Raw genomic sequence first — 13,413 nt, forward strand, 5'->3', positions numbered from 1 at the left:
TCCTGTCTGTAAGGAGTTTGTGCATTCTCCCTGTGGGTTTCTTCCTCCAGTCCAAAGATGCACGGGTTAGGGTCAGCGAGTTGTGGGCATGCTATGTTGGCGCTCGGAAGCGTGACCACACTTGTGGGCTGCACCCCTGCAAATCCTTGGAATGTTAGTCGTTGACACAAACAACATTTTCTCGACATATTGTTTCGATGTACGTGTGACAAATAAAGTTAATCTTTAAATCAATGAGGGGCACGAGTAGGGTGAGTGCTCAGTCTTTTTCCCCAGGGAAAGGAAAATTAAAAACTACCAGGCATGGATTGGTTTAGGGTGAGAGGGGAAAGGTCTAAACTGGACTTGAAGGGCAACTTTTCACCCAGACAATAAGCTGCCTGTGGAAGTGGTTGAAGAAGCTACAATAACAGCATTTAAAATACATACATTTACATTGCATAACTACATAGAGGTACAGAAAGTTGTCAAAAAAGGGCCAGTAACATCAACATGCGGAAATCTGCAGATGCTGGAATTTCAAGCAACACACATAAAAGTTGCTGGTGAACGCAGCTATAGGAAGAGGTACAGTTGACGTTTCGGCCGAGACCCTTCATCAGGCCTACATAGTACCTCTTCCTATATCTGCCTGGCCTGCTGCGTTCACCAGCAATTTTTATGTGTGTTGCCAGTAACATCATGAAGGATCCTACCCATTCTGGCCATGGCCTGTTTGTTCCACTCCATTGGGACGGATTTTACGTAGCATCCACGCCAGGACCACCAGACTCAAATGGAGTTACTTTCCCCAAGCAGTAAGGCTGATCAACACCTCCACGCACTAACCCATCTCTCCACACCCCCAACCACCTGTCAGTCACCTTATGTACCAACACTGCTATACCTAGTGTCACTTCATAGACAATGTATACAATTTCTCTTATGTATTTATATTTATTGGGTTTTTGTTATTACGTTATTTGTATGTTCTGTGTTGAATGGATCTGGAGTTACAAATATTTTATTCTCCTTGACACGGGTACAGGAAATGACATTAAACAAACTTAAAATGTCTTGAATAAGTAGGAAAGGTTTAGAGTAGGGGCTCCCAAGCTGGGATTCACAGATCCCCAAGCTTAATGGTATTGGTCCATGACATAAAAAAAAGATTGGGAAACCCTGGTTTAAGACCCTAGATCCAAGTACGATCAAATTGGACTAGCTTAGCCCCAATGGGGCTGAAATGCTCTATCACTCTATGACTCAATATTCAAATAAAGTAAAAACAGACTACAACTCCCATGAGCCTCTGCAGTCAGCACCCAAAGCTCCCATAATGCATCAGAGGTCACTTTTTAATAGTGTAAGCAACTCTTTCTGTTGATCTGGAGTATAATTATACTTACATAAGAACTAACGAATCCCAGATACATATATCATGTCCCACAAGCATCAACATTTAGAATCAAGCACAAGTTACACACAAGAGTTAGCCTCAGTTGATTTATTTGAATAGTTTCCCTATGAATTTAAGGAGCTAATAACATTGAGGATGTAGTCAGTGCTGTGATAACTTAAAGTATTGTCGATGGGGAAAAGGAGCAATTGCTGATTATCCCATCCATTCACTTGGAACAGCAGTGTCTGTCCGTTCATTACGCAAAGGCCCTAGAACTGCTGCTGCAGTAATTCTGCTCGTAGTCTCGATCATTGCAGCAGGCCCTTGGCGATAGTGGTCTTCCAGCTTTTGCCAAGCCCCCTAGTCTGGAAACGAAGCACAGACATCATTATGTACAGCTGGATACAGGGTGGATGAATAAGAACATCTACTTGCAACAGGACAGAAACAGATGCAAAAGTTGTTTTAAAGATTAGCTTCACTTATCACATGTACACCGAAACATACAGGGAAATATGTGCCTTGCGTCATGAGCGATGCAGTCCGAGGATGTGCTGTGGGCAGCTGCAAATATCGCCAATGCAAGCCAAAATCAAACAAAAGTAAGGAGAGCGAGAAGGTGTGGAAGGACCACCATTGTAATATATAGCAGTGAAAATTTCAGTCCGAGCTTGAGTTCATTTTCACCATGTTTCAGATCACCACGAAGGCAAAGTGGACGAATGTTGGTAAAGTAAATTTTTTTGGGGTAGCGTGGTTAGCGTAACGTTATGACAGCGCCTGCGACTGGGGCTCAGTTCCTGCCACTGTTTGTAAGGAGTTAGTGCGTTCTCCCTGTGACTGCACCTGCTTCACTCAGCTCCAGACTCCTCGCGTCCCAAAGGCGTACGAGTTAGGGTTAGATTATGTCAACAGTTGAGGGCCGCCCCCAGCACATCGTCAGTCTGAACTGGTCACTGGTGCAACATCTCACTGCATGTTATCAAGTACCGGACTCTGCAAAAGTCTTAGGTACAAATAGGCTGTCGAAGACTTTTGCACATACTGTAGTAATTTTATGTGTTGCACTGCTGTCACAAACAAAAAATAAATTTCATGACTTATAGGAGTGATGATAAATCTAATTCTGATATGGATCTTTACTGTGGACTGAGAGTGGGAAGGGAAATTATGCTTGGAAAAGGTGGAAGGGAGTGGGGGGGGGCGGGGAGAGCAGGAAGCACCAGAGACATTCTGTACTGATCTATAAACCGATTGTTTGGAATCAAATGACCTTGCCTGGTGTCTCGGGGCTGGGTGAGTCTGCACCTGTGCCACCCCCTGCCCGTGGCACTCCTCCTCTGCCACCTGTCCCACACCTTCTCGCAGTGCAGCCTCGCCATTCCCAACACCCTTCGCTCCTCTGCTCCCCCTCCAGGTTTCACCTATCACCTTGTGTTTCTCCCTCCCCTCCCCCCATTTTAAATCCAGTCCTCAGCTCTTTTCTCCAGTCCTGTCGAAGGGTCTCGGCCCGAAACGCCGACCGTGCTTTATTTCCCCTATAGATGCTGCCTGGCCTGCTGAGCTTCCTCCAGCATTTTGTGTGTAATCCTTTGCTCCTGCCAGCTTTACAAACTCTACTCCACGTTGACAAATACAGTACTGTGCAAAAGTCTTTGGTACCCTAGCTACACTTGCAACGCATAAAGCTCATCTTTAATCTACATCGTATTTATGAAGGTGAAGGTAAGAACACTATAATGTGAACATTGCCTTTGGATCAGGAGGAATGCCGATGTTTAACTTCGCGTGACAACAGATAAAATATTGTTCTGAATTTTTAATCAACAGTTGAAGCAACATGTATATCGGATAATTATCACCATTAAATATTAGGCATCCATTATTGTTGAGTGGAGAGCAAGTGAGGAAAGAAATGAGAAGATCCCACCACGTGAAGGCAGAATGCACGGTTAATGGCAGATTTCTTCATGTGGAGGAACAGAGGGATCTTGGGGCCCACGCCCATTAATCCCTCAAGGTTGCCACACACGTTGATGGTCGTTCAGAAGGCACGTAGTGTGTTGGACTTCATTAGTTGGGGAATTGAGTTCAAGAGCCTCTATCAAACTCTGATTAAATCACACTTGGAGTATCCTGTTCAGTTCCAGTTGCCTCATTACAGAAGCCTCAGAGAGGAATCAGGATTTCACCAGGATACTGCTTGGATTAGAGGGCATATTTTATGAGGATAGGTTGAATGGGTTACAGCTTTTCAATTTGGAGCAAAAGAGGGTGAAAGGTGACTTGATAGAGCTGCAGAGGATGACACAAGGCACTCACAGAGCGGTCGGCCAGAGACCTTTTCCCAGGGCAGAAATGGCTAATACAAGAGAAGGTATAAAGTGACCGGAGGAGAGTATAGAGGGGATGTCAGAGGTAGGGTTGTGTTGTGTGTTTTTTTTACACAGAGAGAGGTGGGTGCCTGGACTGCCCTGTCAGTGGTGGTGGTAGGGGCAGATACAGTGGGGACATAGGCATATGGATATAAGAAAACTGGCAGGCTATGTGGGAGGGAAGGGTTCGATTGACCTTTGAGTACATTAAAAAGTCAGCACAACATTATGGGCCTGAACTGTGCTGTACACAGAACACTACAGCACAGGAGAAAGCCGACCTATTATTCCATCTAGTCCCATCCACCTGCACTGGACCATAGCCTGCCATACCCCTCCCAATCATGTTCCTATCCCTTAGATGTTGAAATCAAATCCACAACCACCACTTCTGCTGGTAGCTCATTCCACACTCTGAGAAGTTCCTGCTCACGTTCCCCTTAAACATTTCAACCTTATCCCATGACCTTTGGCTCTAATCTCAGCCTGCTTCAATTTACCCTATCTATATCCTTCATAACTTTGTATATCTCCTCTCATTCTCTTACCCTCCAGGGAGTAAAGTCCTAATCTGTTCAACCTTTTCCTATATCTCAGGTCCTAAAGTCCCAGCAACTTCCTTGCAAATTTTCTCAAGACTCTTTTAAAATGTTTTGATATCGTTCCTGTAGGTAGCTGTTCTGTGATTTAATCGTAGAACCCTCGCAGGAACCAGCACTTTGACCCGTCAGGAAAGTAAAAGCACTGAACCTGCTATCAGCCTGATCCTCTCCTCACCATTACTCAGCCCATCACTAATGCTGCAGAGAGGGTAGAAAGAGATTGCAGTGCTGGAGAACTTACCGAGATCTTGTCTACTGAATGGGCTGAGGAGCCATTAGATCGATGTCTGAAAGGTTTCGGGCGATATAAACTCCCACAGCAAACAGCCCAATGTTTACAATCAGGTTCCTGTTAGGAAAGAAGAAATGAATCAGCTGGAATTGTTCAGCTGACGGATAAATGGAGGGCAGGGCAGGAGGGAAGAGTTAGATTGACTGAGTCCTAGAAATGTAGAGCACAGAAACAGGCCCTTCAGCTCATCTAGTCCTTGCTGAACTATTAAACTGCTTAGTCCCATCGACCTACACCCAGTTCCTAGACATCCTATCACAGAAAAGAGTACTTGGACCCGAAGGGAGTGCTTCGGAAAATCTCTATTGATGCATGATACCATGGAGAGCCCAAGCTCCTAAAGCGGGGTCTTGGAACTCTGTCAAACAAGAAAACTCAGTCGTATTTATACATGAATGGTACAACAGACACAATAGACAATAGGTGCAGGAGTAGGCCATTCGGCCCTTCGAGCCAGCACCGCCATTCACTGTGATCATGGCTGATCATCCACTATCAGTATCCAGTTCCTGCCTTATCCCCATAACCTTTGATTCCACTATCTTTAAGAGCTCTATCCATCTCTTTTTTGAAAACATCCAGAGACTTGGCCACCACAGCCTACTGGGGCAGAGCATTCCATATATCCACCACTCTCTGGGTGAAAAAGTTTTTCCTCAACTCCGTTCTAAATGGCCTACCCCTTATTCTTAAACTGTGGCCTCTGGTTCTGGACTCACCCATCAGCGGGAACATGCTTCCTGCCTCCAGCGTGTCCAATCCCTTAATAATCTTATATGTTTCAATAAGATCCCCTCTCAGCCTTCTAAATTCCAGAACCCAGTCGCTCCAATCTTTCGACATATGACAGTCCCACCATCTCGGGAATTAACCTTGTGAACCTAGGCTGCACTCCCTCAATAGCAAGAATGTTCTTCCACCAAATTTGGAGACCAAAACTGCACACAGTACTCCAGGTATGTTCTCACCAGGGCCCTGTACAGCTGTAGAAGGACCTCTTTGCTCTTATACTCAATTGCCCTTGTTATGAAGGCCAGCATGCCATTAGCTTTCTTCATTGCCTGCTGTACTTGCATGCTTGCTTTCAGTGACTGATGTACAAGAACACCTAGATCTCGTTGTGCTTCCCCTTTTCCTAACTTGACTCCATTTAGATAATAATCTGCCTTCCTGTTCTTACCACCAAAGTGGATAACCACACATTTATCCACATTAAACTGCATCTGCCCACTCACCCAGCCTGTCCAAGTCACCCTGCATTCTCATAACATCCTCCTCACATTCCACACTAACACCCAGCTTTGTGTCATCAGCAAATTTGCTAATGTTACTTTTAATTCCCTCATCTAAATCATTAATATATATTGTAAACAGCTGCGGTCCCAGCACTGAACTCTGCAGTACCCCACTGGTCACCGCCTGCCATTCCGAAAGGGACCCATTAATCACTACTCTTTGTTTCCTGTCTGCCAGCCAATTTTCAATCCATGTCAGTACTCTGCCCCCAATACCATGTGCCCTAATTTTGCCCACTAATCTCCTATGTGGGACTTTATCAAAGGCTTTCTGAAAGTCCAGGTACACTACATCCACTGGCTCTCCCTTGTCCATTTTCATAGTTACATCCTCAAAAAATTCCAGAAGAATTAGTCAAGCACGATTTTCCCTTCGTAAATCCATGCTGACTCGGACCGATCCTGTTACTGCTATCCAGATGTGTCGTAATTTCATCTTTTATAATTGACTCCAGCATCTTTCCCACCACTGACGTCAGGCTAACCGGTCTATAATTCCCTGTTTTCTCTCTTCCTCCCTTCTTGAAGAGAGGGACAACATTAGCCACCCTCCAATCCACAGGAACTGATCCTGAATCTATAGAACATTGGAAAATGATTACCAATGCATCCACGATTTCTAAAGCCACCTCCTTAAGTACCCTGGGATGCAGACCATCAGGTCCCGGGGACTTATCAGCCTTCAGACCCAACAGTCTATCCAACACCATTTCCTGCCTAATATAAATTTCCTTCAGTTCATCCATTACCCTAAGTCCTTTGGCCACTATTATATCTGGGAGATTGTTTGTGTCCTCCCTAGTGAAGACAGATCCAAAGTACTTGTTCAACTCGTCTGCCATTTCCTTGTACCCCATAATAAATTCACCCATTTCTGTCTTCAAGGGCCCAATTTTGGTCTTAACTATTTTTTTCCTTTTCATATACCTAAAGAAGCTTTTACTATCCTCCTTTATATTCTTGGCTAGTTTACCTTCGTACCTCATTTTTTCTCCGCGTATTGCCTTTTTAGTTACCTTCTGTTGCTCTTTAAAAGTTTCCCAATCCTCCAGCTTCCCACTCGTCTTTGCTATGTTATACTTCTTCTCTTTTAGTTTTATACTGTCCATTACTTCCCTTGTCAGCCACGGCCTCCCCTTACTCCCCTTAGGATCTTTCTTCCTCTTTGGAACGAACTGATCCTACACCTTCCGCATTATTCCCAGAAACACTTGTCATTGCTGTTCCACTGTCATCCCTGCTAGGGTATTGTTCCATTGAACTTTGGCCAGCTCCTCCCTCATAGCACCATAGTTCCCTTTGTTCAACTGTAATACTGACACTTCCGAGTTTCCCTTCTCCCTCTCAAATTGTAGATTAAAACTTATCATATTATGGTCACTACCTCCTAATGGCTCCTTTACCTCGAGGTCCCTGATCAAATCCGGTTCATTGCACAATACTAAATCTAGAACTGCGTTCTCTCTGGTAGGCTCCAGTACAAGCTGTTCTAAGAATCTATCTCGGAGGGACTCCACAAACTCACTTTCTTGGGGTCCAGTACCAACCTGATTCCTCCAGTCTACCTGCATGTTGAAACCCCCATAACAACTGTAGCATTACCTTTGTGACATGCCAATTTTAACTCTTGATTCAACTTACACCCTACATCCAGACTACTGTTTGGGGGCCTGTAGATAACTCCCATTAGGGTCTTTGTACCCTTAGAATTTCTCAGTTCTATCCATACTGACTCTACATCTCCTGATTCTATGTCCCCCCTCGCAAGGGACTGAATTTCATTCCTCACCAACAGAGCCACCCCACCCCCTCTACCCACCTGTCTGTCCTTTCGATAGGACGTATTCATTTCCCAGGCCCTGTCCACTTGAAGCCATGTCTCTGTTATTCCCCCAACGTCATACTTACCAATTCCCAACTGTGCCTCAAGCACATCCACTTTATTTCTTATACTCCGTGCATTCATATACAATACTTTTAATTCATTACTCCCCTCACCTCCCATATCAATTCCTATTTCACTTGGCCATACTGTACGATCCATTCTTGAGCTTTCTGCTCAGTTGATTCTGTTGTCATTCTTAACTTTTCTTATTCTCACTTTCCCTTTATCTCCATCCTTATATTTCCAGACACTTAGGTGGATTTTTACAGAAGTAAAGGTAACTTGCCTCAGGACATTGTATGACCAGATAATTCCTTATTTGAACCTTTGTCTAGCATTCTCAGAGAACAATGTCTAACATTTTAGAGAACAATGTACAATTAGTCCACTGCATCCTGCATGACGACTTCAAGGTAAAGCTTAGCAATCAGTTTCTCAGTATTTAGTGGAACTCCAGCAACGCTACCGAACAGCAAGGTAGCAAAAATATGTCCTTGAGCAGCTACACATTCTACCTAAGTGTTAGTTCTCAAAAAATGCATATATCAGGCAAGCTGTCCCAACCGCAGTCATATAAAAATTCTCAGAACAAGGAAGTACAGAGAGTTATTTTTATATCTTGGTTGTGAGGCACATTTCAGTCACACAGAGTACATTAGTTACAGATAAATGATTATAGACTTCAAATTCACATTTTAAAACAAATCATTAGCCCCTCAATGCCCATTACAATGCAAGGCCTTGATATTTTCATCCTCACATCCATACCTCTCTCATCCGTGTAGCTATCCAAACTTCTCTCTGAAATCTAAATTACGTCCGCCATTTGCACTGGCAGCTTGCTCCACACTCCCACCACCCAGTGAAGAAGTTTCCCCTGCCACCCTTAACCCACGACTTCTAGTTGTAGTATCACCCAAACTCAATGGAAAAAGCTTGCTTGCATTTACCCCATTTATACCCCTCATAATTTTGTACACCTCTATCAAATTTCCTCTCAATCTTCTACATTCCAAGGAATCAACTGAATCCTATTGAATCTTTCTTAATAACTCAGCTCCTCAGAACCGGCAACATCCTTGTAAAATTTCTCTGTACTCTTTCAACCTTATTTACATCTTTCTTGTGTGCTTCTGTGTGTGTGTGTGTTTGTGTTCGCACGCGCACGCCCTTAGCTCTTGGTGGAGTTGTCGAGGCGCTGTTATGACAAGCTTTTTTTTTTGGTATGCTCATCGTACGGTGTGTCTTGGGCATCTGAAACCTGGCGGAGCCCATCCTTGGCACAGATGGAGAGCCGGCCGGATTCGAACTCGGGACCTCTCGCCCCGAAGTCCAGCGCTGAGGCCACTACGCCACTAACCAGTTTCTTGTTGGTAGGTGACCAAAACTGCACACAATACTCCACATTAGGCCTCACCAACATCTTACACAACTTCAACATAACGTCCCACGTCTTGTACTCAATACTTTGATTTACAACAGCCAATGCATTAAAAGCTTTCTTTACATTCTTGCAGTAAGTTAGAAGGTTGGCACAATATTGTTGTGTTGAAGGGTTGTACTGTTCTAAGATCTAATTTCACTGCAAAGGGGCAACCACCTAAATTTGTTCAATGTCCACCGATCGCAGATGATAAAAAATCAGTGCACAGGGATGTTACAGAAGGAAAAAGCACAAAGCATCCAGAGCAACACACACAAAATGCTGGAGGAACTAAGCAGGCCAGGCAGCATCTATGGAAAAGAGTAAAACAGTCAGCGTTTTGGGTCGAGACCATTCACGGTTCATAGTAGACTAAATGCGGTGGAGATTTGGGGAGGGGGTCAGAGACGGGGTAGAAGGGCCAAGGCTTGGTGGAAAGGTGGAGCCTGAGGAAGAGAGAACGGCGGGGGGGGGGGGGGAGAGACAGGGGAATGTGGAAGACAGAGAAATGAATGGGAGAGGAAGATGGATGGGTAGGGCGGGAAGGTGGTTGGGGGAAGATGAAAGGGGTGCTAGGGGATTTAGGAGGGAGGAGGATATTGGGAGTGGATGGGAGGACAAGGTGAGGATAAAGGGGTGGGGTAGTTCGGACTAGATGAAAGGGTTACAGGAAACGAGGAAGGGTGGGGAAGAGACGATAGGAAGAATTGGGAGTAGGTGAGGAGGGAAGGGTGGGGTTATGGAGATGGAAAGGGAATGAGAGGGTGTGCGGATGGAGAGGAATAGGTATTATAGGGTGAGGGTAGAGGAAGGAGATAGATGAAAAGGCAGTCCAGGGTGATCCGATTACTGGCGGAGGAAGATGGTGTCCCTGCCGACTGGTTTCCCCCATCCCCTCCCCTCTCACCTGCGGAAGTCATTCCTGTCGGCCATCACAGCCGCCACCGCCCTCAGCGTCGCCAACCATCCCCGGTCCGCAGCCTCGTCTTTCTTTCCCGGCGCCATCTCCTCGTGTGATGGCGGACCACCGAGCCCGTGCACCCAAGACGCAGCAGCGGCGTCACATCGGGTTGCGCGCCGGCTGGAACACCAGAGCTGGAACGTCGGTTCCGAGTCGAATTGAAATTCCGCGCTGTTGTGGGCTCTGACGTCACCGTTCCCCTCTGCCTCCACAGATGCTGCCTGACCCACCAAGTTCCTCCAGCCGTTTGTTTTTCTGCTTTTGTTCGCTGCAAAGCTCACACTTCCATGAAAACAAAACCCTACAGAAACACAAACACAAAATGTTGGAATCGGAGTTGGTTTATTATTGTCACGTGTATGCTAGTCCTGCATACTGTTCATTCAGATCCGTTCATTACACACTCAGCAGATCAGGCAGCATCCTCCTTCCCAACCTCACACACCGACAGTCCTCCATCTTCAGGGCAGGCTTCCAAGTCCCCAGTTTCCAGGCTTCACCCATCGGGTGGCGACCTTCAGGCTTTCAGTCGACCTTCGGGCTTTGATCCTCAGTATCGGCTCCCAGACTAGCCACTGACAGGACCCCGAACTCCAGCCACTCTGAACCATTGGCCTTCGTGCCTTCTGCTAGCACGGACGCTGTGCCTGCTCCTCGCCGTGAAGCTGGCCAGATTGGGTTACGTTTCAGTTCAGTGATAGAAAATAAATGTTGTGGTGCGTGCTAAGTAGTCATTGTACTGAAGGGTTCAGAAGTGGTTGGAAACAGCACTGTGTTGTGTGTGATTCATTGACTGGGGTGTTGTCACCTAATGTCTTTAATAAGTAGCTTTCAACTGTGTTCCTAGTTAATCACTGTTCTGCCGAAAGTCAAAGTAAATGTATTATCAATGTACATGCCTACCTTACCATATGCCACCTTGAGATTCACTTTTGTGTGGGCATTCACATTAGAATCAATGGAAAATCACACACAACAAATATGGACAAACAACCAAAGTGCAAAAGACAGTAAACTGTGCAAAAATGACAAGAGAAATAAAGAGCAAAATAATAATAGATAGATAGATAGATAGATAAATAAATAAACAAATAAGGAATGAGTATCAACAACAGGGGTTGTAGAGTCCTTGAAAGCGAATCCATATGTTGTGGTTTCAGTTCAGAGTTGGGTTTGAGTGAAGTTGAATGAAGGGATTGGTTTTGTTGCCTGAGTATTTATTTCTCTACTTTTTTCTGTTATTTTGGGATCCTTTTGTGGTGTTTTTGGCTTTGGTACTTTGTGAGTTTGGGATCTCAAATGTCCCTTAAACCATAGCCAGCCTTTGAACTCCACACCCAGTATACGGACCAATGTTTCTAAATTGTATGAAGCAATGTATTTAATTTCTCCTACTGCCCACTCTCTTCTTCTATCAGATTCTTTCTTCTCCAGCCTTTGACCTTTCCCACCCACCTGGCTTCATGTATTACTTTCCATCTAGCCTCCTTCCCCTCCCCCCATCTTTTTATTCTGGCATCCTTCTCAGTACAAAAAAAAAGGGTCTTGGCCCAAAACGTCAACTGTTTACTCATTTTCATGGATGCTGCGTGACCCGCTGAGTTACTGCCGCATTTTCTGTGTGTTGCTCAGGATTTCCAGCTTCTGCAGATTTTCTTGTCATTGTCCCATGCCAATCATCCTGGGTGGGGGGGCGGGGCGGGTCTCCACTATCACGTGACACACTGGTGTTCTCTGCTGCCCCCTTTGGCTCCTCCTGGTATTCCAGCCCCAGTGAAGCTGAACCTGAATTAATTTCCCTCCATGGATACTGCCTGACCTGCTGAGTTCCTCCAGCATTTTCTGTGTTGCTCTGGATTTCCAGCATCTGCAGTCTTTCTTGTATTAATGTATTTAAATTTTAATCAATTAATTTAATTTGAGCATTTTATTTTGAACTAAAGACTTTAAACTGAGAAGTAAAGCTTTAATTGTGGAGAATGACCTGATTTTTTAACCAACCTACTGTCTGATCATTGTGGGGAACTAGAGATAAAAAGTGGCCTTGAAGATGAAGTTGTCTAATTTTAAATCAATTAAGCTTTAAATAAAAGTTTTAGCTCAACGTACAGTTAAGAAATTGCCTTTGTTCCATGCACCTTAAATGAAAATGATTTGTGTTGTTTGGCATTGATTCAAACATGCATTAAAGTGGGGTGTAGTTCACCAGAGTGTCCTCTTGGGGTCCTCTGTTCGAATAGCCCTTCCATCGTGCTGATTGGTCCATTTAAAGATTGCAGTGGTCTTTTCCCATTGGTTGGCTGTGGGCGCAATGGAGCCCTTCTCCAGTTCTGGGCACCCTGGAGGTATAGAAGATAGCATGTGCAGTGGGTTCAAAGGGGGTAAAACAAGAAGGGAAGGAATTATATTGACTCAACTCGGAATTGGGCATACTATGCTTAATTATAACTTGCTGGAAAGCATATCTCTGGGTGTGTAGGTTTAGTCATCATTATGAACCAGCTGGACACATTTTTTTACAATGTGAAGCATGCGAGGTTGAAAGAAAGCAAATGCAGGCTGCACTAACTAACTTTGGGGCTTGACAGTTTTCATTTGAAAACTTTACTAAGTTATGAAAATGACTCTAATTTAATTCAGACTATTGTCTTTCATTATGTACAATCTGTAGGGCTTTTTGGGGTAATTTAGTTTTCTAAAGAGCTAGTAGGGGTTTTATTTCACAACTTCGACACCACACTCCAGTCCAGTTGGTGGTGGGAATGCACCTTTAAGTTGGGCTGCCAACCGCCATTAAAAGTCAGAGGAAGAAGTAGAAGAAGAAGGGTTCGTTGTCTTCCTCTCCTACCACCCACGGGTCCTGGCTTCAGGCTGAATTTGCACCCACGGTTTTGTAGCATACTTACAACTTGGTTTTAATAATTCGGGGATGTTTAGCAGAGTATCTGCTCATTTAAAGGGTAACTGAATGTACAGTGCAGTGGTTTTGGGTAGCTTAGATGAATACTCGTTTAGCTAGATGCCTGATTTAGTGTTTCACTGTTTGTTCATTAAATACCTCACATACCTGTTTTCAAATCTCTGTCCCCCGTTTCATTGATTGGATCCTTGAACCTGCCCTCCCACGTTACAGAGAAGGACAGCTCAGTTTAATGTCCACACTCACAGTGGTTGTCAAGGAGAAAGGAAGCACAAACTC

At 44.7% G+C, this 13,413-nt stretch overlaps 1 protein-coding gene across 1 annotated transcript; it reads right to left on the reverse strand.

Annotated features, from left to right (window-relative positions):
* Positions 1–1,471: 1,471 nt before the first annotated feature.
* tomm6 (translocase of outer mitochondrial membrane 6 homolog (yeast)) lies at positions 1,472–10,317 on the reverse strand. Its single transcript, XM_063066425.1, has 3 exons — positions 10,161–10,317; positions 4,600–4,707; positions 1,472–1,746 (listed from the first exon to the last, which is right to left on the reverse strand). Exons 1-2 carry the CDS (start codon positions 10,256–10,258, stop codon positions 4,611–4,613), a joined length of 195 nt encoding a protein of 64 aa, XP_062922495.1. The 5' UTR covers positions 10,259–10,317; the 3' UTR covers positions 1,472–1,746; positions 4,600–4,610.
* Positions 10,318–13,413: the final 3,096 nt, after the last annotated feature.

The sequence above is a fragment of the Mobula hypostoma genome, chromosome 13, assembly GCF_963921235.1.
Source record: "Mobula hypostoma chromosome 13, sMobHyp1.1, whole genome shotgun sequence".
In the NCBI taxonomy this organism is placed as follows: Eukaryota; Metazoa; Chordata; class Chondrichthyes; order Myliobatiformes; family Myliobatidae; genus Mobula; species Mobula hypostoma.